Genomic DNA, 22,196 nt, shown 5'->3' with positions numbered 1-22,196 from the left:
AAATTAATAAAAGTTTTGAAGGGATTTAAACATCAGGAAACAAAATAAATATGAAAGAAAATTTTAGTGTGAGGTCGGCAGGGATAGTTCGATAGTGTATGTGAGGATGATCTTTGAATTTATTAAATTAATATAAAACGTTGATAAGAGCAATGCTTTTGGAAAATATGTTTGCTAATTATCAGTACAGTGCTACCTACAGCAGTGTGTTTACATACTGCTTTATTCTGTAGCTTTGAGAAGAAACCATGTCAAAAATTTAGATACTTTCTCCATAAATGTTTACTCCATTATGGCAAAAAAAAGGGAGTATCTTTGCCCACTAAGTTGCACTTGACTTGATTTAATCTTTAAATATCAAAGTATCTCTTTAAGTCCTTTGCATGGTGGTTTGATGTTTGTAACCAAAGTTTGAGCACAAGGGGCGGACAGTTGTACTGATGTGTAAAAAGACATATAAACTATGGATATAGTACAAGCTCATGCTCTAGCTGAAGCTATAATTATGTGGAAAGGAAAAGCGACTTACTAACATCGATGGAAAGTTTTTGAAATACAAAGGTTAAAAACCTGAAAAGCTACATAGCTGCTGCATAACTGTTATAAATATAATATCTCCTGCAAAAATACACTCTACATCAACCTGTGACGCTTTCCTTTGGTCTGAAGCAGGTTTCAAAGCAGGAGTTTCCTTCGGGTGTGGTATCTCATTGCTGTCCCAAATAAAGTCAAACCACAAGTTTTAACCCAAACCCAACATATAATACAGTCTCAGTGGTTTCCCCTGAAATAACTACAGCTGCTGAAAACCATCGTCTTTCTCGGGGAGAGGCCTCACCACATAATTAGTGCTTAGCGACGTCACAAAAATGAATGGATTTAAATGCGCTCTTAAAGCCTACAGCATCAGCAGGTGGCGAGATTTAACCCTTTGTATTCTTTTTTTCTCCTGTTTTTATGTGCAACATTCCTATGTGTAGTCTTTTTCTCCTCTTTTTCCTCGCTACACAAGCCAGGTGTTTGAGAAAGATATAAAAGAAAATACTAAAACATGAAGAGTTTTAACGTTTTCCACATCTAACCTAAATATTGTTCCAATTTTATGAAGTAAAGTACTGCAGTGGGCAGTGTGGGCTGCTTTTATTTTATTCTTTTTAATGCTGCTGTTTTTATGTTGTGTGCCAATAGGTAATTGGTGGTCAGCTATCCAGGAAAGAAAATAGTTTATGTGCACTTATAATAAAAAATGTTGAAATACACTCCAGATTTTTTACTTGCAAACCTAGTGTGTGTTCCTATTAAAGTCTGAATGTTAAATTGAAGAATTCTTCACTCGTCATGGGAACCAAATATTTCGTAATGTCCAACTGTACATAAATCATGTTTCTTGCGTAACCCTAGCTTGGCATTTTATTCCTGCCTATCATGAAAGCGGGTTTCAGAAATCTAACCCTGACAATATCCTTTAAAATGCTTAATCTTATTTAATAGATAAACACCAACTAAAACGAACGAAATAACTAAAACTGAAATTGAGAAAACACTTTTATTAACAGGACTGAATAAAAACAGTAATTCATTTGGAAAAACTATAACTAACTGAAATTATATCATGCGTTTATAAAACAAAAACATACTGAAATCACACACATATGAATACACATCAACATAATTAATGTTGATGTGACATTTCTGTTGTAAGCTGGAGTTGCTACAAATGGACGTGTAAACCGTCATAAATCCAGCAAAACCTTAAAAAAAAGGCTCCCATGTTCATTAAAACAGAAATCGCACAGTTTCCTTCCGTTCTATTTTAATCTAGAAAAATGTTAATGGTCTGAAACATAAACAGCATATGCTCCTTTTTTTTGTGAAAACCCTTGCAGAATGTAGCCTAAGTTTTTGTATGGCCAAATCTGCTTTTGAATCAGAGTTGCTGATTGTTTGTGTCCCCATTAAAGGAGCAGCGTTATGTATTTTCATTTGTCAATCAAATCTCATCCTGACAAACAATGTCCTGCAAACTGTCCCTGGGTTAACCTTTAGCATACCATGCTAACAAAATATGATAAAACTGTATTTTTGACACGTGAGACGATTATAAATCACTCAGCTTATGTGAGTTGTGTTAGAATGAAGAGATTAAGACACATTTGGCTTAATAGAAATATAACTAATGATTATGCTAGCTGTTAGCATATGTTAGCTGTTAGCATGTGTTCCTGCTGTGACTGGCTGGAAGTGAGGACTCTAATGGTGAAATCCATGCTAATTACAAAGCATATATGTTTCATGTTAAATGTCGAACTTTGGCAGAGATCTCTTTTGAAGGGATAATTGCACAGTAGCCTACAGATAGATTTATAGACGACTTTACAGCCAAAAGCTGTTGACTGAACCACAGTCTAGTCAGGTTAGATTAAAGGCCTCTGCAGGTAAGCAGCGACTTGCCTCGAAATATGTCAAAATTACGACGTTTTAATTTGTGTTCTTCTCGCGTCTTCTTTTAAAAGTCTAGTAAGCAAGCTGTTTCAAAATGCGTACTGTGCTGCAGTCATATATACCCTTTAAACTTTTATTTTGGGATTCCAAGCAAAATCTAATCAGGAAAATGATTTGAAGATATCAATATGAAGACTAGTGGCAGGATCATGCTTGTCTTCTTCACCATCAGCTTCTTTAAAATGAAGGGTGGATAAAAAATGGAGAAATGACCTAATAGTGGGAGAAGTTCTTCTACAAAGGCTAAATACAATTGCCCGTCATGCTTTTAAAATTTAATTTGGTAAAACTTCTGTAAACCGTGCATCATCTTTCTCTTCATCTCACAATTATGCATTAGTTTGTTTTAATTTATCACATAAAAAACATTGATGTTTGTAGTTGTAATGTCACAAAATGTCAAACATTTCAAGGGGTAAAGGTATCTTTCATGAAACATGAAAATGTTATAGATTAATTTCTTTCAGATTTACCAATAAGGCAGTGAAATTGAAAAACAGTTTTTGGTTTAGGTCTTAAAAAATGAATTCAAGTGAATCTGCTATTGTTTATAAGTTATAATGTTAAAACTGGAAACCATGTATTGTTTTTATATTATCCTCATAATTTTAAGCATGTAACATGAATGAGATTTCCAGTTATATTTTTATATGCAGCTTGTTCCTGCAGTTGTTCCTAAAAGACGGTTGATGCAACCTACTGGGCAAACGGAAAAACTTCAGCCCCTTTTCTGCTTTCATTTCCAGGTTTGCTCAAAATATAAACTCAAAACTATAAAAAAAAATAAAAAAAAGTTGTTACCTAAGTTTAATATATGTAATTGGTTGCTTGAATTCATTAAATTGAACAACCAGCTGGTTGTACTGTAAAGTTGATAGTTTCCAACGTGTCATCCTCATCATCATCATCACTGGATCAGACCTCCGCAGACTCAGAGGAACATGTTAACATGTCGGCTGCTGCTGTGCTTGACTCAGACGGCTGTAAGGAAAACGGAACAGTCTACTCCAACAATGAGATATGGAGGCCGGCGCTGTGTCGAACCTGTGTGTGCGACAGCGGCCTTGTAGTGTGTGAGGATGAGGTGTGTGAGGAGCTCAGAGACTGCCAGTCGGTGGTGTTTCCAAAAGGCGAGTGTTGCCCCCTGTGCTCCACCTCGCCACTGACACACACAGCAAACTCTGAAGCAGGTAAACTGACCCAACTCTGACCCTTCACTAATGGGATTCATCAGGCACATTCACGTCCCTTTCAGTTACCACCATGCATCATTATGAGGTCTTCCTGTCCAGTTTGGAGGTATAAATCCAGTGAAAAATGTCATTAACTTTGTCCTGACCAAATTTGTTTATAACACTATATTCTAAATGAAATAAAAAATACAGCTAGGTTGTAAGAGTCAGTCAGAAAGCTCTGCATTTTAATAATTATTTCATTAAGAAGCGATCATATTGTTAAAAAAGCGAACAATTCTAGCTTTTTGGCGTTAGTGTGTGGCTTTACCATTTATTTACAACATTCCATGTTCCACTATAAATTAATATTCTAATTCATAGTATAAACATTAAAAAAAAAATGATTTTCTGAATGTTCTGAAAATGTTTTACAATTAATCTGCAGATTAAATATTTCATTAATAACCTAAGACTGATCTAATAACTGATACCAGTGAGATTTGTTGAGCTATGGGCATCATTTAAGTTGACTGATGCAGATAAACCCTCCAAATTTGTTACCAGAGAAGCTTAAAATCATCTTTATTAGTTGAAAAAGTGCTGATGACTTTGAATTATACATATTATGGTTTGAGAAGTGTCTAAAAATCTCCATCTTATGCATTCAATTAGGTTGAGTGCCAAAAAGGAAATGGGATTTCCCTTCAAGCAGAATTCAGCTTCATGTTGTTTCACGATATTTTAAATGTACACATAAAAAGATCCAACTATTGAATAATTAGCTTTGTGGCAAAAGATTAGGAATCAAATGTCTAAATTGTTACAAAAGTTGAAGAAGTCTTAGACAAAAATATGGAACTTCATATTCTCAAGGCATACCCAAAAATCCCTTCAATGATGCATTGTGTGCACTGAAAGGGCATCGTCTGCGGTACTCATCCGGTTGGTGTTTTCTCCCATGAAGAGACCTGCACAGAAAATGGCACCACCTACTACGACAATCAAATGTGGGCCCCAGAGCCGTGTCGAGTCTGTGTGTGCGACTCGGGAGTTGTGGTGTGTGAGGAATTGGTGTGTGAAGAGCTAAGGGACTGTGAGACAACCGAGGTCCCCGAGGGCGAGTGTTGCCCCGTGTGCTCAGCCAACAAACCAAACGCTCCTTTCTTGGACGATAAAACTGGTAATAAATATTATGAACTGATGTTTCAGTGATCTGATTAAAAGATTAATAATTACATCTATGTAGATAATGTGTCAAAATGGCTTTTTTTGTGCCAAAACAGGAGTGTTATCTTTCACATTTATTTCCTGGAAACCCCCCAAAATTGCATATAAAAGTTTTGTAAATTGTATCACTCAATTCAACACTGTCCTATAAAATCTTTGCTGATATTTTTTAGAATGTAACCTCTCACAGGGTTAACAAAGCAAGTTTTTACTTAGGATTGAACATCTGGTTTGGTTTAACATACCTAAACTTTCACAGACTTTAGTAGTCACCTAAATCCAACATATTTTTGTTTTTTTGTTTTTTTTAAGATGGCATGAAATTTTTGGTAGTCACCCAACATTTCTTTTTAGCTAGCATGAGATGGCTAAGTTATACATTTACCCAAAATCTAATTTTTCTTGCTGACTTGAGTTTTGTTACCACAAACTGTTGAGTTGTTTAGTAGTTACCTAAATTTATGTTTTCCTTTTTAAGCTAGCATGAGATTTTTGGTAGTGACCCAAATTCAACTTTTTTTTTTAGCTAGCATGAAGTGGCTTTAAGCTAGCATGAGATGACTAAGTTATACATTTACCCAAAATTAGCTAATTTTTCTTGCTAACTTGAGTTTTGTTTTCCAGATAGTATCAGCTAGACAACTGCATATATCTAAATGTAAAAGATTTCTTTTTGTCACTTTGGTGAGCAAGCATAGTAAAGTAACACCTATGACTTTTTCTAAGTACTCATCGTAGGGCTATTGTTTTCCAGTTAATGTGAATTGCTTCAGCCAGTATTTTCCATAAACCTAACCAAAGATGTTTTCTAGGTAGCATAAACTACGTGTTTACATTTTTGTTGTTGTTTGTTTTTTAGCTAACCCTTATGTCGTCTGCCTAAAGTAAGCTGTTCCCTTGAACCTACAAATCATTTTGTCAATTAATCTGAGCTACATTTGTCTAAACATGAAACATTTTTATGCTTTCCATTTTGTCCACTTATTGTTTTTTGTTTTCCATATATCATGAACTTTCCAAATCATACATTTTCCGAACTAGCTAACCCCACATTTGGTTTTCCAGGCAATGTGACCAGCCCAAACTGTATAGCCTTCAAAACCTAACCAAGAAACTGGGCTTCTCTTGAATCTGCAATACATGAAGCTGTTTTTTTATCATCTCAGAACAGCTTTCCATACTGATGCCCGTTGCTGTTCTTCCTCACAAAGATTCCTGCTCGGTGGACGGCAAAACCTACGCCAACGATCAGATATGGAACCCTGAGCCCTGTCGGGTGTGTTTATGTGATAAAGGGACGGTGTTGTGTGAGGACGTGGTTTGTGAGGATATAGGGGATTGCCAGGCCACAAAAATCCCAGAGGGCGAGTGCTGCCCTGTGTGCTCGGCTGCGAAACAGCAGCAGCCCCACGCAGAAACTGGTAAACTGCAAACGTGACCCGCAGCCTTGCTTCTGGTGGTTGACGTCGACTTCTGCAATGCAGTGTTTGTGTATTTCCCAGCTGGTGGTGCTTTTTGGTCTCCGTCTTGGCCTGAAGATCAACTCTTCAGGCGTCACCTTGTGCACACCACTGTGGACTGTTGTTTTCCAAATCTTTCTGCTGCGGTCTGAATTTCCCTCCGACAGTGCTTCTTTTCAGGTTGCAGACGGAATACATAAACTTTCAACGAGATAAGCTCACTTCGCAACATGTGTGTGTTGTAACAACCTCACAACAGATTGAGCAAGTGACTTACTTACCGAATAAGGTGTATTCCTCAGGGAAATTTTTTGCCTCTCTGTTATAATAGCATTCTGTACAACTTATGATTTTTTTTTTTTTTGCATTTGTGAGTCTTTAGCACAAATAGATTTTCAATAAAGCAGCAAAATACGCATGGTTTTTCTGTGTTTATTTGTGGTTTTTTGGCAGCAAGCAATCTGAATTTGAAATTCAAACTCACTGCAGTCTTGCATTGGCTTAGTGGCTATTTTTGCAAACCATGTATTTGACGTAAGTGACATTTAAACTGGAAAATCAATCCAACTCAATAGCTGCCAAAATGTCAGAAAAAAAATCTGTTTGTGTTAGCATAAATTGTGTTTTCAAGTAGGTGGTACCAAGTGTAGCTACAACAATTAAATCAATAACCAATTTTTTTTATTTTTTTATTTTCATGTGTTTTAATGAAGACACCTGCACAGAAAATGGGAAGGTCTATGCCAATACAGACATGTGGAACCCGGAGCCATGCCGGCTGTGTGTGTGTGACATGGGAACCATAGTGTGTGAAGATGTGGTGTGTGAGAACCTCGGCGATTGCCAGAAAACAGTGATCCCCAGTGGTGAATGCTGTCCTGTGTGCCTAAGTGTGGCTTCAACATTTTCACCCAACACCGACCCAACAACAGGTAATTTGACAGAATTTGACCAAACACAAAAGTGATTGCACCAAGTAGACGGTTGCTTGAGAAGAGGATGGTGATCAATTGTGAATGATAATGCTCCAATCTAGATAATAGTTGTGACGTTGAAGACTATGTTGATTTTCTTAAAATTGCTGCTAAGATCTGTGGCACGGAGCTGGATGTGACTTTGGGTGACTGATGAAACATCAGTGCTCAGATCTTCCTAAAACGGTTTCATGTACCGATAATTTGCAGTCAGTTTCTGAAAGTACAACTAAATCTCTGTAAAAGAACTTGTAAGTTCAGGAAAAGAATACCCTGATTCTCAGACTGCTATCTACTAAGGAATCGACTGTGGATGACTTTGTTAAATTTTGCAGTGACAATTTTCATTTCCCTTTATTTTCCCCCTTCTCTGTGTTGCAGCCGTTGATGAAAAGAAATCAGAAAACTGCAAAGTCGACGGGGAGCTCTACCATCACAACGACATCTGGAAACCTGCGCCCTGTCGCGTCTGCGTCTGTGACAACGGCGTCTCCATCTGCGACGAGATTCAGTGCGAGCCGCTGGTAAACTGCGACAAGGTCACCACGCCCGAGGGAGAATGTTGCCCCGTGTGCGACAGCTTCGCCAGCGCCGGCAGGAGGATCGGTGAGGTCACTCTCCCTGACAGCCTATTAAATTGCCTCAGTAGTAATCAACTGTGTGATAATTATCTCTTCTTCTTTTTTTTTTAATTCAAGAAATTATGGGCTTCAAGGTAAATTACTGTTTTATGCACACACTTTTATTTATAAGAGGGGGGGGAAAAAATCACAGCACACCTAACAAGCTATTTTGCTTCCTTCACAGGGACAGAAAGGGGAACCAGGTGACATACCGTATGTAAGTATGAAATACTCAAAAGAATTGTGCGTCATTTCTGAAGCTTCGCTTCAAGAGATAATTATCTGCCCGTTCTTCAGGTTGTGGGAAACCCCGGACACCCTGGACCAATGGTGGGTAACTTGCTTTTGCCAAATGTTTTCCAATTCAGAAAAAGGTCTTTCTTTCCATAAAGTTCATACTTGTTATTTTTTTTCTCCAATGCTCATTAAAAAAAAGACACTTTCTTAATTAACACAATAAAGTACTTTTTTTTTTAATCTATTTAACCTTCCAGTATTGATATTGATTACGCAGCTTTGGCGCCCTCTAATGTTAAAATGAATTATGGGACTACTCTAATGAACACAACAGGAGCAGATGCTAAGGTGATTATATGTGACATTTTTTATAAGCACTGCAGCCATTAAAATGAACCTAAAACTACAAACATGTGCATCTCAATAAAGCAGAATGTCATAAAATTTTTATCACAGTAATTAAAATGATAACATGAAACTCCTACATGATGTAGATTTATTGTTCCTTCTTGCTGTGCAGCAAGAAGTTCCTGCATTCAAATCCTTTCCTGGGTGGTTTCTGCTTGGAGTTTAGATTCTTGAACCCAAAAGCAGTGGCTGGACAAAAGAAAACAAAGTTAGAAGTGATATAAGATTAAAACTTTCTTAAAGGAGATGTGATTTTTCTAATGCAACAGCCAAACAAAATATTGTTCTACTAATGTGAGATGGATGACTTGTCTCTTATATCCTTATTTTGTGTTTTTTTCCCCCATAAAGTGGAGAAAATAAACTTATAAGTTAAACTAATCTCATTGTTTAGGGCCCCCCAGGACCGCAGGGAAGAACAGGACCAAGAGGCTTCAAAGGCAGACGGGTAAGTTTTGAAAAAGCTTTTTCTTTTGAGACGACATGTACAATTTAAACCTAAGGTTAACACAATTATTTCTATTCAGTTTTATGTGTTACAGTCTTCTTCACACCTGAAGTGTATTTATGATAATGAGGTCATGACTTATTATTTGCCTAACTCCGATCATAAGAATTAAGTAAAGGTACCAAATTATTTCTGTTAAATGTAGTCATTTATCCAGTGTTGTGACATTATAAAAATATTTTCTCACTGGAAGCAGAATTATTTTTAATTTGAAGCGTTTGTCAAACTCTATTACCTTGAAAAAATATAAAAGTAGCCCGCAGCATATGCAGTGCTAATGTCCTAAATCTACCGTATATGTGAATTATTTAAACAAATGGAAAGTATTAAAACATTTGATTACAATTTCCTGACACAATGATTAATAAAGTATTGTTAATTAAAGACACCAGATATTTCTTTACATTAGCAAAATGTTAATGCTAATGCTAATAGCGTAAAACAAAACCAAACAAAAAGAAATGATAGTTAAGTAAATACTCACAGCTGTGACTTAGCAAGATAAAATTGAACTTCATTATGACATTTGTAATAACAAAACTTGTAGGGATTCACTGGACCCCCGGGATTTGACGGTGAGCCTGGTGTCCCTGGAAATCCAGGAGAACCTGGACCCCCTGGGAATCCCTCTCCTCCTGGGGTGAGAATTCTCATATCTGCTAAGGACTTTCTAACATATTCTTCCGAAAAATGCTTAAAATATTTTTTAAAAATCTGTTTCTAGAGGTAATCATTGACTTGTTTTTCCTTGAAGGGAAACTTGGTGTCGCAGATGGCTGGTTTTAGTGAGAAGTCGGGTTTTGCTCCGATGGTGTCCGCAACGAGGGTGAGTGTTTCAGGTCTGCAAACAAACCGTAAAGTCAGATTTGTGAATTAATTACCTGAGAATAAAAGTATCCTGTTGCAGGGTGAAGCAGGACCACGAGGACTTCCTGGACCAACTGGGCCTCCAGTAGGTTTTATGCTGTTACCCAAAGTTATGAGAATTAATTTAGTTTTAGCAAACTTCTGTAAATTTCAGATGATTTTAACTTTTGATGTCTTACTTTAGGGCGCAACCGGCGGTCAGGGAATTCCCGGAGAACACGGAGACACAGGACCAATGGTGGGATGACTTCTTTATCGTATAAAACATGGTGGCAGCCATGGTTGGATGTAGCAACATGTTGGATGTGAATATTCCACAGGGTGAGCCTGGTCATCGAGGACCTGATGGACCACCAGGGAAACCAGGACCTGACGTGAGTCAGAGAGACATACATCCTCATTTTCAGTCATCTGATTAAAAACATTCAAACGTCACTTTTTTTTTTCTTTATGGGCAGGGAGAGGCTGGGCCTGCCGGTGCAACCGGAGAACCAGGATTTCCAGGATCACCAGTAACAGAATTACCTATAATGACATAAGTGCATCCAAGGCATTTTACAGTTTACGGAGGATTCTGACGAGTTGTGGCTTGTTTTGAATTCAGGGCGCAAGAGGATTCCCAGGACTTCCAGGTCTTCCAGGACGTAAAGGCCCCAAAGTAAAGAAAATTCACCGTTTTGTTTGTCGTTGACTTCCATTTGAAACGGATACAAAACTTAGGAGAACTTTAATCCTAACAGGGACACACTGGTCTTGCAGGACCAAAAGGCGAGTCTGGGGCAGTTGGAGCCAAGGTATGACATTATCCTGATCCAGAACTATCGAAAAAGAACTAAAAAAAGAGTCCATCCATACACCAACTATTGTTTATTTAAGACCACAGACTTCCCTCCCCTAAGTCAACAACTACATTTCACCTGAGGGAATTCTGAGGTATTCCTTAGACAATAAAGACAAAAGGCCACCAAGCTGGGGTTGGAAAAAGGTTGGGTTAGTGCCTAAAGTTTATTAAGGTTTATCCACCAACCGATTGTTAGAGAGAGGCACAAGTTCACCTGCAACGCTTCATGAATTTACCAGTAATAAAAAAGTTATGGACAAATTTTATAATCAATTCTACAAAGTAGACATTTTACACTTGTATCTATGTTCACTGTAGGGTGGATCTGGTACTGCTGGTCAAATGGGCCCTCAAGGACCCGCGGTAAGCAATAAATGCATTCAAATTCAATCTGTACCAATGTTGCCAGTGTTCCTGTGTCTTACTTCCATTAAGATGGGGAGAAGAAACGGAGGGTGTAAAGTAGTGTCCCAGTAAATCCGTCTTTTGTTTCAGGGTCCTCCTGGTTTGCAAGGAGAAAGAGGCAGAATTGGACCCACTGGTCCTTTGGTATGAGGCAAATCCATCACTTGATGTGAAAGTATTGAAATGGCAAAGAGCGAAAGCTAACGGTCTATTTTTCCTGTCAGGGTAAACGTGGTTCAAATGGCCATCCTGGCAAGCCTGGTCCTTTGGTAAGAATGACTTTGATTATTTACGTTTGTAATTGTTCTAACTGTGTTCTTGTATACTTTCAGTCCAGTGGAGACAAAATATTCTCATTGATTTTGTTGTCTGAGAAGCATCGATTTGCCAGGCGGGTCACAGAATGTGAAGTTAAATTCATCTAATCCAACTACAGGGTCCGATTGGAATTCCTGGTATGGCAGGATTCCCAGGAAGTCCAGGAGTGAAGGTAAGACTGTTCACACTTTTACATCGATCTCATTTTAATAAGAAACTCCAACAGTATAAGTTAGACACAACGCCTCTACTGCGCTTTTAGCTTCATTTTTCAAAAGTCTTCACAGTTCGTCGCTTTTAGAGGCCAGGTATGGCAGCAAATCAGGAAGAAATCCTTTTCAGTTTCCTAAAATATTCATGACTTGACTGTTGTCTGGGAGTTAGGGTGAAGCAGGACCCACAGGAGTCAGAGGGAGTCGAGGGCAGCAGGGACCCAGGGGGGACGGCGGACGTGTTGGACCACCTGGACCAACTGGACAGCAGGCGAGTCCAAATCTGATACTGATTAGTAAGATAGAGTGATTTTTTTTTCTTCTCTTGAAAGACTCATTCTGGTGTTTAAAACAGGGTGCTGCAGGACCTGACGGGGCCCCAGGTGCCCGCGGTTCCTCTGTGAGTCTTTGAAACAACGCAAAGCAGATGTTCCACCTTTTTAGCAAACCTTTGATGCCTTTTTTATTGAGCATGTTTTGCTTTCTTCTCTGCAGGGTATAGCAGGTTTACAGGGGCCGCCTGGTTTGGTTGGCCCCACTGGTCCTCCTGGCCCCCAGGGCACCACAGGAGTACCAGGACCAAAAGGCCAACTGGTACGAACTTTATTGAATTTCTAACTTAGGTCAGATCCTGAACATTCAAATATTCTGGTCTTTGCTTTAACAGGGTGATGCTGGACTACCAGGACATAAAGGAGAAGTTGGGCATAAAGGAGAAAGAGTAAGTGAGAAACTAACACCTTAACTCTTAGACCCTACGATTAATCAGATTAACCGTGTTAAACCGATTATTCAAATAATTGTCAACGAATTTAGTAATTAACTGCTGTATACAGACTCTAAAATGGCCATTTGCTGAAAAAAACAACATATTCAGAGCAAAACTTTAAAAAAAATATGTATATTTTACGTTTAACATAAAAAAAAATCACCTTCGTCTGCAAATATGTTGAAGCCAAAACTCCTCAAGTGGCAGTTTTAGCTTCACCCGGTTCAAATTCACTAAAGTAATGCATTCTTTGGCAATAAAATGTTTAATTTCTTACTAAAAAATGAATTGATTTCTTAGTTTATTTGCACCTTTTAATGCATTTCTAATGTTGTACATAAAAATCTTAAGTGGTTGTTCAATGAAAACTTTGTAGAATGTGCCAATATTTTTGCTAATCTTTCAGGACATCTCTATTAGTGAATGTTAGCAAAAATATCAAATTTTCTCAAATGTCAGATCAATTTTGAACTGGCACAATGGAACGGCTATTTGAATTATATAATGACAGCAACTTTTCTTCAAAAAAAGTTGACAAAAAGGGTAAATAAAACCTCATCTTAAAGGTTTCCTTCTGTTCTTACTGCTGTATTGACTAATCCGTTGGCGGTAGGGTGACCATGGTGTTCCAGGGCCAATTGGTCCATTGGGTGAGGATGGAAAGCGTGGCCCCCGAGGCGATGCTGGATCCATCGGGTCTCCGGGACCACAAGGGGAGATGGTGAGTCAGCTAACTATATCAGCCATGAAAACTTTATAGGACGTACAGTCCAACTCTCAGCACTTTCTGTTTTAGGGGCCACCAGGAAACCGAGGCTTTCCCGGTGCAGATGGTTTACCAGGACAAAAGGTATTAAAGACGTTTGTTGATAATAGCATTTATGATAGTGGATGGCTCAGCTTTTAAAAATGTGATTCTTGCTCAAACAGGGAGCCCAGGGTGAGAGAGGACTGCCAGGATCGCCTGGCATCAAAGGTTCTCTGGGAGACCCAGGACGCAATGGAGAGCCAGGATTAACAGGAGCGCGGGTAAGGCAACTCCATACATCTCTGATAAATTTCCCAACATTTCTTCTGTCTTCTGATTCAAATTAAAAAGGAAAATATGTGAAAACCAAAAAGTGAATACAAATCAAACCATCTACATCTGAAACCAGAAGATTACATACACAGAATAAAAAAAAAAACAACATAATTTCAAGATATGAAGTTAAGTTTGAATGACTAAAATAATTTCTATTTGTTAATTACCAGAAAACCTGGTAATTATTGTCTTTTAATAATTAAAAGACAATAATTTGACTTGGGTCAAAACTTTTGGGTTTCCTTCTACAAGCTTCCTCAAACTGCATTCAAGGATTTTATTATATTTTGTGCCAATTATTACATAATATGGTTTTTGCTTATGTTGCAGTACATTTTAAAGCCTAATTTGATTACATTACACACCCTCTTTTTCATATTTGCTGTGGAACAGTTGCAGAAGGCAGAATTGGATTTTATTTAGACATATAAGAAGAAAGGGGCCTACATAGAAATGATGCATTTTTCCCAATTTTGCATCAGTTTGTATTGCTCTATCATATAATATCCCAAGACATAGGCTAAAGTTTGTGTTTTCACATAACATTTTATTCGTCTTGTTTTCCCAGGGTCTCTCGGGGCCGATTGGTGCTCAGGGAGCAGAGGGAAGGCAGGGTCCAATGGTAAGCATGATTTTCCAACAGTGCTGTGATGCCACTATGCCTTTATTGTTTTCCCAATGCAAAGTTTTTATGTTTGCCCTCGTGTTTTAGGGCTTGGCTGGAGAGGACGGCAAACCTGGCCCGGCTGGTTCTGTTGGAACCCGAGGTGGTGCCGGAACCATGGGTCTGCCAGGACCAAAGGGCTTCGCAGTAAGTGAGATGGGCTCTGGAATTAGGCATCGTATAAACCTGGTGATAAACACTGGACTTGTTTGTAGGGTGATGCTGGAAAAGCTGGAGAAGCTGGAAGTCCCGGTGCTCCGGGTCAAAGGGTAGGTAGCTGGTACTGAAGTAGCCAGCCATACTTTATGCTACATAATCTTCACATATATAAAGATCCTTCAATGAATGGTGTACTCTTTTATGTTCCAGGGAGCAAATGGAAAAGATGGAGAGACCGGCGCTGCTGGTCCACCTGGTCCAGCTGTAAGCTTCCATCTCCTTTTTATTGATTGAAACTAAGGATTCTCGTGATTAAGCCAATCTATTTTTATTCTTTAGGGCCCTGCAGGAACGAGAGGAGAGCAAGGACCTCAAGGACAGACCGGTTTCCAGGTAAATGACATAAAAGCATTGCTTTTAGTGCAAAAACAGAACTTAGTCCATAGTCCGTTGTATTGTGATGCTTAACTTTGTTACTCCATTATGATCCAAAGTAAATTTCTTATGCTCGTAGTTTAATTCCAGGTATTAAGATTTTGATCAAAAGTGTCTTGCATCACATTTGGTCTATTGACTTTTGCAATTTCATAATAAGGAAGTTTCCATTTTGTCACTTCTTGTTTTTAATGATAAATAAAAGTGGGATTGATGTTTCCTAGGGTTTGCCTGGACCCTCAGGTCCACCTGGAGAGGCAGGAAAGCCAGGTGATGAGGTAAAAGGAACTACCTCTAAAATAGCATTAAAACTAATATAAACCAAGACCAAAACCGTTGTGTTTACTGTTGTATTTTTTTCTTCTATAGGGTCTTGCAGGTGAAGCTGGCTCTGTTGGAGAAACGGGTCCAAGAGTGAGTCCACTGATTCCACCAAATGCTTCAATCAGTTATTCTGTTATCTGATGTGTCACACGTCACACGTAGGGCGAAAGAGGAGCGCCGGGAGAAAGAGGAGAAACTGGTCCCAACGGGCTTCAAGGACCAAAAGGCGGTCCAGGAGCACCGGGATCTGATGGTCCCAAGGTATCGTTGTGATTAAAACTTTTACTGAACCCAAAAACATTCATCTTTGCTTTCAGTGGAAAATCCCAGACATACACTGATCAATCAAAGCACAGCGATTGACCTGCCTGGTAGAACTTCTTGCAGCAAACCATTCCATAAATTTGGTTTGTGGCAAGAAAGCATCATTGTTGTAATGATGCGCTAAAGGAGTGCCTGGATCAATAGGATCTTCTTAAAGAGACAGAGACCAATGCCCGATGTTAAACTGCCCCAAGTAGATCTGTACCATCTTGGTATTGTGTAACATAGTACTGGTGGAAGTATGGTATATTGTGCAGCCTTACTCTCAATGTTATGCTTGATTGTTGTGTGTTTTACACTTCAGGGTAACCCAGGTCCAAAGGGGGCTGCTGGAGAGCCAGGTGGTCCAGGACTTCAAGGAATGCCAGGGGAGAGAGGTATTTCAGGACCATCCGGACCAAAAGGAGATCCTGTAAGTTAAGGAATAAGACTGTATCGTCTGCAAAGAACCAAATAATCCATCATAAAATCCGGAAATGACAACTTTTACGCTGATTTGCACTGACAGGGCTCTGTTGGCGAGAAGGGACCTGAAGGAAAGGCAGGAGCTGATGGTGCAAGGGTGGGTCCAAAATCTGTGGCTAAATGGTATCCAATTAGAAATATTTATGTGTTTTTAATTGTATTGAATTTTTTTAAAGGGACTTGCTGGTCCAGTTGGAATTGCTGGTCCAGGTGGGCCAAATGGAGAAAAGGTAAGCTGACAACACTATTTGTTTTTTTACAAAACTCCAAACTACACAAGTAAATAAGCTGTTATTTAACTTTTTAAACGGGCAAAAACAACAGTTTCTCTCCTTTGGTGTAAGATGACAATACCTGATCTAAGAAGCTATATTTTGTTTCTTCAGGGTGAAACCGGTCCACCAGGACCAACGGGACGCCGTGGCACCAGAGGAATCCCCGTCAGTAGAACTTTTTCAATACCTTAGCCATAAACAAGCCATTAGTTTTCAGTCTTCACAAGGTTGTGATTTAATATTTGCTTGATTGAATAACAGGGTTCCAACGGAGAGCCTGGTCCAACTGGGGCAGTTGGTTTTCCTGGACCGTCTGTAAGAATCCTGTTAAATGCTAGAACACGCCAATGAAAAAAAAAAGAAAGTCTGATGTACTTTGTAAATTTATTTTTAAAGAATAGAATCTAAGTTTTTGTGGGGTTTTTTTTTCCTAGGGTCAAGATGGCCAGCCAGGAGTCAAAGGTGAAACAGGAGAACCAGGACCTAAAGGAGAAGCAGGATCTTCCGGACCTCAGGGCATGGCTGGGAAGCCAGGTGAACAGGTACAAAATTGCCAATTTAAATTTTTAATATCTGAAGTTGTCTTAAGTAATTTGATCAACATCCCCTTTGAATTTAATCTCTTAAGGGGCCCGTTGGTGTCGCGGGGCTGAAAGGAGGCCGGGGAACACAAGGTCCAGCTGTGAGTTTTTTCACCCAACAATCCAATTATTCAGAACTTTTAGCTTGTCTAACTCTGCAGCTAAGATGCTAAAAGCATATCGTAAACAAAACGACTTCTTCACACAGGGGTCTCCCGGTTTTCCTGGACTGCCTGGAAAAGTTGGACCTCCAGGTTCACTTGTGAGTTACATACCCTGATATTGGGTTTCTACTCCACAATAATCACTGCAAAAACCTAAACTAATTTGCGTTTCAGGGTGCGACTGGAGCCGATGGCCCCATAGGCGCTCCTGGAAAGAAGGGCCCCCCTGGGATTGGAGGAGAAAACGGCGCTCCGGGACGTCAGGGAGAAAACGGACCGCCGGGACCAGCAGGAAGCCCCGGAGAGAAGGGAGGACCAGGAGAGGACGGTCCTCCGGTAAGATGAAATGAAGCACTTTCTTATCAGACTCACATTTCTGACAATCAGATACCGTCACACCTTTCCTTCAGGGCCCTGACGGACCTCCGGGACCAGCTGGAACGACAGGACAGAGAGGAGGGGTGGGTCTGCCTGGAGTCCGAGGGGAGAGAGGTTCGGTCGGACTGCCCGGTCCTGCGGTATGTACTCCTGCTGATCTTTTCTTCATATCCATCCTTCTCCTTTAGCCATCACAAGAAGGTGGTTATTTCTGTTATTCTGACTGTAAACTTGAGTAACTCGTCTGTCAGGGTCCACCAGGAAAACCAGGAGCTCCCGGCACTCAGGGGACCAACGGTCCTCCAGGTGGGATCGGTTTACCAGGAGCCACGGGACCAAGAGGTGATCCCGGTCCTGAGGTTTGTCCAGTCTTTCTTTTTTCTATATTTTTTTTTATTGAAGTTACTTATTTATTTGGAACAGATGAAAAGTAAAAAAAAAACAAAAAAAACAATCTGATTTTTAAAAAAGTAATGGATTCCTATGATCCCAACATACGACTTAATGTAGCGTTCTGATTGATTTTTGCGTCCAGTGGCTATAAATTTGTTTTGTATGCATTGCCCCAAAACATTCCACTCAATAAGTCAAATGTGGTCCAGTGAGAATATGATGCTTACGCTTTTGGGTATTTTTTGATTTTACTTTCATATCTGTGGCTTCCAGCAAAATTGATCATTCAGCATGACACCCAGAAATCTGATTTGATTGCATTCAATAGATATTTTTGACTGCGTTTTATTTATTGCATTTTCCAAACATCATGAATTTTGTTTCATCTAAATTTTGTAGTAATTTGAACCAATGTTTTCAGGGGGGTTTTCCACCTCAGAGTGCAGAAACTTTTGTCAACATTCACACTTAATTTGTAGAAACATTAAAACTTCAGACATAATAAATCTTATTGCAACTTTTCCTACATCTTAATGACACTTTCTTTGCAAATGACTCACAGCTTAATCACGCTGATTTACGGTCCGATTCTTCTGTTTTCCGCTGACATAAATTATATTTTTGTTTCTTCGTGTCGTCATTCAGGGCATTGCTGGAGCCGAGGGGGCTCCCGGTAAAGACGGTCTAGTAGGAGAAAGGGTGAGAATAAAAACATTATTTCTGCTCACATGTCTTCTTGGGTTATACGAACATAAGTATAAATTAATGTTTTGTTTGTGCATCTTTAGGGCGATAGGGGGAACCCAGGTCCAGAAGGCCTGCCTGGCGTACTGGGGTCTCCAGGAAACGAGGGTCCGGTGGGAACAATTGGTGGTCCTGGACAAAGAGGAGAAAATGTGAGCTTTACAACTAGCTTAAATTCAGTGTTGCATGTTCAAACCACTGATCCACCGCTTTTTATTGTCTCTTGGCGAGTTTAGGGTGCTAGAGGGCCCCCAGGACCCCAGGGACAGCCTGGTGTACGGGGAAAAGTGGTAAGAGAGGTTTTTCACATTAAATGCTTAAAAAAACCTCAGTGGTTTAAAACTCTTGTGCGTCTTTTTTTCTGATGTGATGAAATGTTGTTGTGTGTTCGCTCAAAGGGCCCTCAAGGACCACAGGGGGAGAAAGGAGGAGCTGGAGAACCCGGCGAGAGGGGTCAGAAGGGACACAGAGGCTTTACTGGACTCCAGGGTCTCCCTGGAATATCTGTGCGTACAGCTTTCAAAGCTATGGAATGAAAATGTGTTTTATAGGTTTAACATACTGTTAAAAATATACAAGGAGGTAAAATTTTGTTGAATCAGAGTTCAGGAGGTGTGAAAAATAAGGCTAAGAAAGAACTCCAGGGAGTAGAGGCAGCACATAAACCACTGTTTAAAAGAAAAGACAGTAAAACCATTTGAGGATCATGAATTTAGTGTTCGGGTGGGAAATCCAGTCAGCTTTATGCTGAAACACACATAATCCCTACTTAGAATAGATCAAACTCGGTCAGACTCATTGACCGAGTTTGATGCAGAATTTAACTTTACCAAACAGCGAGGGTAATCAAAATGGGATCTTCTCTAACTCAGGGCGCCACAGGAGATGCAGGAGCTCGAGGAATTTTTGGACCAGCCGGACATAGGGTAAACAAAATGAGACTAAAACACGACCATGTTATATGGACAACTTAGCATAGAAAGTCAGCATGTCTTAAAACAATATAGGGGCCTCCTGGAGTGGTGGGTCCTCCAGGAAAGGAAGGAAATCCTGGCCAGCCGGGACCAATGGGGGCTCCAGGCAGCAGAGGAACCATAGGAGACCTCGGAGCTCAGGTGACTCAATTCATCTAAAGTACAACTTCAGACTGTTGTCTAAGGTGGATCCAACTTGTTTTATTTAAAGTCAGCGTCATGAAAACACCTCTCTGGTCTTTCTTCAGGGTCCATCTGGAGAACCTGGACCACCAGGTCCTCCAGGGCCCCCAGGTCCTCCCACAGCAGCTGCAGAGGAGCTCTTCGCCGTCGATTACGACGCTCATGGCGAAGTTCAGGAAGCAGCAGAGCTCGGCGAGTACGACGACACCGCTGATCCTCCACCTCCGCCAGAGTTCAACAAGGACGAAGCTAAGCCCAACAATAACATTTTGGGTGCCGAAACGGGTGTCCGAGCCACGCTGAAGACCCTCAGCGGACACTTGCAGAACCTGCGCAGTCCGGATGGCAGCAAGATGAACCCTGCCAAGACCTGCCAGGACATCAAGAACTGCTATCCTCAGAAGAAGAGCGGTCAGGGTCACGCTGCTATTTTTTTTTTTTTTTTTTTTAGTCAAACTCATTTTTAAACCACATCACATGTCCTGATCTGTCTCATTTTATTTGTTATAGGTGAATACTGGTTGGATCCAAATCAAGGAAGCACAAAAGACGCCATCAGAGTCTTGTGCAACATGGAAACTGGTGAAACCTGCATTCCTGCCAATCCGGCCAGCATTCCCCGCAAAGCCTGGTGGACGAAATCCACCCCCAGCCCCAACAAACCCATCTGGTTTGGAGCTGATATGAACAGTGGAGCCAAAGTAAGAAAACAAGAAAACTTTTGCGGAGGAAATCCCTCATCTCTTCAAAACCCGTCACATTTGTCTTCTTGTTTCAGTTCTTCTACGGCAGCAAGGAGGAACAGCCCAATGCCGTGGCAGTCCAGATGAAGCTGCTGCAGGTTTTGTCAAAGGAGTCACACCAGAACGTCACGTATCACTGCAGGAACAGCGTGGCCTTTAGGGACGAGCAGGCCGGCAACCTTAAGAAAGCTCTCGTCCTCAGAGGTGCCAACGGACAAGAAATGAGGGCGCAGGGCAACAGCCGGCTCAGATACGCCGTCATTGAGGACGGCTGCTCGGTAAGCCACAGAAAATTCCTCTAGATGTGAATAAAACTCAACGTAGAGAGAGAGAGAGAGACACATCCACTCACTTTCCCACTTCTTCCTCAGAAACCAAACGGAGAGTGGGCCAAGACAGTGATTGAGTACAGAACTCAGACAACCACCAGGCTCCCCATCATGGACTTGGCCCCAATGGATGTCGGACAGGCCGATCAAGAGTTCGGTCTGGACATCGGGCCAGTGTGCTTCTCATAAAATCACAAAGACGGACGCCGTCAGTTTCTTTTAGAAAGAGGGTATAGAAGTTACCTGTTTCATCGCTGCCTTTCCTTTTTGGTGACAGAAGGACACTCGTGCTATTTATTCCAGTTTTCAGTTTGTGGAAAGGAACCTGTACCGCAAAGACATGTAGATGGATTGTAAACTTGTGTAAACTAGAGGACTGGGCTTTAAGAATAAATGTCCACAGTTTTTCTAGACGCTTGGATAAAGGAAGAATCGATGTAGGATAGCCGTAGCTCTTAATTTTTATGGAATAAATAATTAAATTATTAATATCTGTGCAAAACAGTCATTTGAAAAAGCTGTAAATGCAACACGATTGTAAATGGCAAAATAGTATTACTTTTCTGTGAACAAAATGCAACTCTTTCAACACTAGAGGGAGACAAAGTATGTTTTTTATTAGTCAATGATTTCACTTGATATTCAAGGTGAAAAAGGCAATTAGCTCAGTTGAACGCAGTAAATTTCTGAAGATACATGATGACTTTATTGAACTGCAACAAATAAATAAACAAACGTCTTATTTGGTGATATGAGTCACTGTCTTCTTGCCCCGTGTCAGATAGGTGTGTGAGCAAACCAAAAAAATTTAAAAAAGTCAGAAAAGAGGCGTTTTTTCAGGAAGAAAAAGAGTCAAAGTTCAGGCCGCACATGTTTCTGGGTCAACCCTTACTCCCCTCGTGCGCTGAAAGATGCGACACCCTCGCTGTTCCGCGTGCACTGCAGCTCGCCACACATCTGTCGAGGCGGCCATTTTTAGCTGCTGTTTCTATTTTCATTCACGGAAAATTAAACAGGTAAAAATGTCAAGCTGTTGGAGCTGGTTTTGAGAGTTTCACATCTGCAGTGTGAAGGACACACTTGTTTTGGAGGCATATCGGTGAAACATGTATTGTACATTGGCGGTTCTGTTATTCTGTGGGTCTGTTTCCTGCTTCCAAATATAATGGGAAACCTGAGAAACAACTCTAATACTTGCTAGTGTTTCACCTTTTGGACTAAGTAGTTTGATCCACTTCACACTTTTAACTTTGAGATGTTTGAAGGAACACAATGAGATCAAATTCTGGACTTTGACTAGGCCTAGGACATTCAATTGTGAACCCACAGGGTTGTGTGTTTTGGATCCATTTCTGCTCTGTTTTACACATGCTCTCAAATTTTCCTCAATCACTTCTAATTTTATTCTTATAACTTGATGAATTATTAACAATATCTGAAAAAAAAGATAG

General features: G+C 40.2%; 1 protein-coding gene across 2 annotated transcripts in view; it reads left to right on the top strand.

The window, feature by feature from the left end:
• The window catches only part of LOC103139204 (collagen alpha-2(V) chain), a 24,097-nt gene extending 2,612 nt beyond the window's left edge, over positions 1-21,485 (top strand). The window contains exons 2-56 of one of the 2 annotated variants that reach the window (XM_016672299.1): positions 6,116-6,325; positions 7,078-7,296; positions 7,720-7,944; positions 8,037-8,053; positions 8,146-8,178; positions 8,259-8,291; positions 9,001-9,054; positions 9,662-9,754; positions 9,869-9,940; positions 10,022-10,066; positions 10,166-10,219; positions 10,302-10,355; positions 10,440-10,493; positions 10,586-10,639; positions 10,722-10,775; positions 11,141-11,185; positions 11,318-11,371; positions 11,452-11,496; positions 11,664-11,717; positions 11,930-12,028; positions 12,113-12,157; positions 12,253-12,351; positions 12,425-12,478; positions 13,140-13,247; positions 13,323-13,376; positions 13,457-13,555; positions 14,179-14,232; positions 14,323-14,421; positions 14,490-14,543; positions 14,644-14,697; positions 14,773-14,826; positions 15,093-15,146; positions 15,238-15,282; positions 15,355-15,453; positions 15,821-15,928; positions 16,025-16,078; positions 16,158-16,211; positions 16,368-16,421; positions 16,518-16,571; positions 16,691-16,798; positions 16,885-16,938; positions 17,046-17,099; positions 17,176-17,337; positions 17,412-17,519; positions 17,631-17,738; positions 18,418-18,471; positions 18,561-18,668; positions 18,753-18,806; positions 18,915-19,022; positions 19,389-19,442; positions 19,524-19,631; positions 19,739-20,084; positions 20,184-20,374; positions 20,452-20,694; positions 20,788-21,485. In XM_016672299.1, the coding sequence (XP_016527785.1) occupies positions 6,116-6,325; positions 7,078-7,296; positions 7,720-7,944; positions 8,037-8,053; positions 8,146-8,178; positions 8,259-8,291; positions 9,001-9,054; positions 9,662-9,754; positions 9,869-9,940; positions 10,022-10,066; positions 10,166-10,219; positions 10,302-10,355; positions 10,440-10,493; positions 10,586-10,639; positions 10,722-10,775; positions 11,141-11,185; positions 11,318-11,371; positions 11,452-11,496; positions 11,664-11,717; positions 11,930-12,028; positions 12,113-12,157; positions 12,253-12,351; positions 12,425-12,478; positions 13,140-13,247; positions 13,323-13,376; positions 13,457-13,555; positions 14,179-14,232; positions 14,323-14,421; positions 14,490-14,543; positions 14,644-14,697; positions 14,773-14,826; positions 15,093-15,146; positions 15,238-15,282; positions 15,355-15,453; positions 15,821-15,928; positions 16,025-16,078; positions 16,158-16,211; positions 16,368-16,421; positions 16,518-16,571; positions 16,691-16,798; positions 16,885-16,938; positions 17,046-17,099; positions 17,176-17,337; positions 17,412-17,519; positions 17,631-17,738; positions 18,418-18,471; positions 18,561-18,668; positions 18,753-18,806; positions 18,915-19,022; positions 19,389-19,442; positions 19,524-19,631; positions 19,739-20,084; positions 20,184-20,374; positions 20,452-20,694; positions 20,788-20,934 (4,871 nt within the window). In that variant the 3' untranslated portion in view covers positions 20,935-21,485. The remainder of the gene's footprint in view (positions 1-6,115; positions 6,326-7,077; positions 7,297-7,719; positions 7,945-8,036; positions 8,054-8,145; positions 8,179-8,258; positions 8,292-9,000; positions 9,055-9,661; positions 9,755-9,868; positions 9,941-10,021; positions 10,067-10,165; positions 10,220-10,301; positions 10,356-10,439; positions 10,494-10,585; positions 10,640-10,721; positions 10,776-11,140; positions 11,186-11,317; positions 11,372-11,451; positions 11,497-11,663; positions 11,718-11,929; positions 12,029-12,112; positions 12,158-12,252; positions 12,352-12,424; positions 12,479-13,139; positions 13,248-13,322; positions 13,377-13,456; positions 13,556-14,178; positions 14,233-14,322; positions 14,422-14,489; positions 14,544-14,643; positions 14,698-14,772; positions 14,827-15,092; positions 15,147-15,237; positions 15,283-15,354; positions 15,454-15,820; positions 15,929-16,024; positions 16,079-16,157; positions 16,212-16,367; positions 16,422-16,517; positions 16,572-16,690; positions 16,799-16,884; positions 16,939-17,045; positions 17,100-17,175; positions 17,338-17,411; positions 17,520-17,630; positions 17,739-18,417; positions 18,472-18,560; positions 18,669-18,752; positions 18,807-18,914; positions 19,023-19,388; positions 19,443-19,523; positions 19,632-19,738; positions 20,085-20,183; positions 20,375-20,451; positions 20,695-20,787) is intronic. The other variant, XM_007553704.2, reaches the window with a different exon arrangement.
• The last annotated feature ends 711 nt before the right edge of the window (positions 21,486-22,196 follow it).

The sequence above is a fragment of the Poecilia formosa genome, unplaced genomic scaffold (genome assembly GCF_000485575.1).
Source record: "Poecilia formosa unplaced genomic scaffold, Poecilia_formosa-5.1.2 Scaffold58, whole genome shotgun sequence".
NCBI classification, from domain to species: Eukaryota; Metazoa; Chordata; class Actinopteri; order Cyprinodontiformes; family Poeciliidae; genus Poecilia; species Poecilia formosa.
Note: the sequence above shows the minus strand (reverse complement) of the source record. Positions and strands in the feature narration are given on the sequence as shown.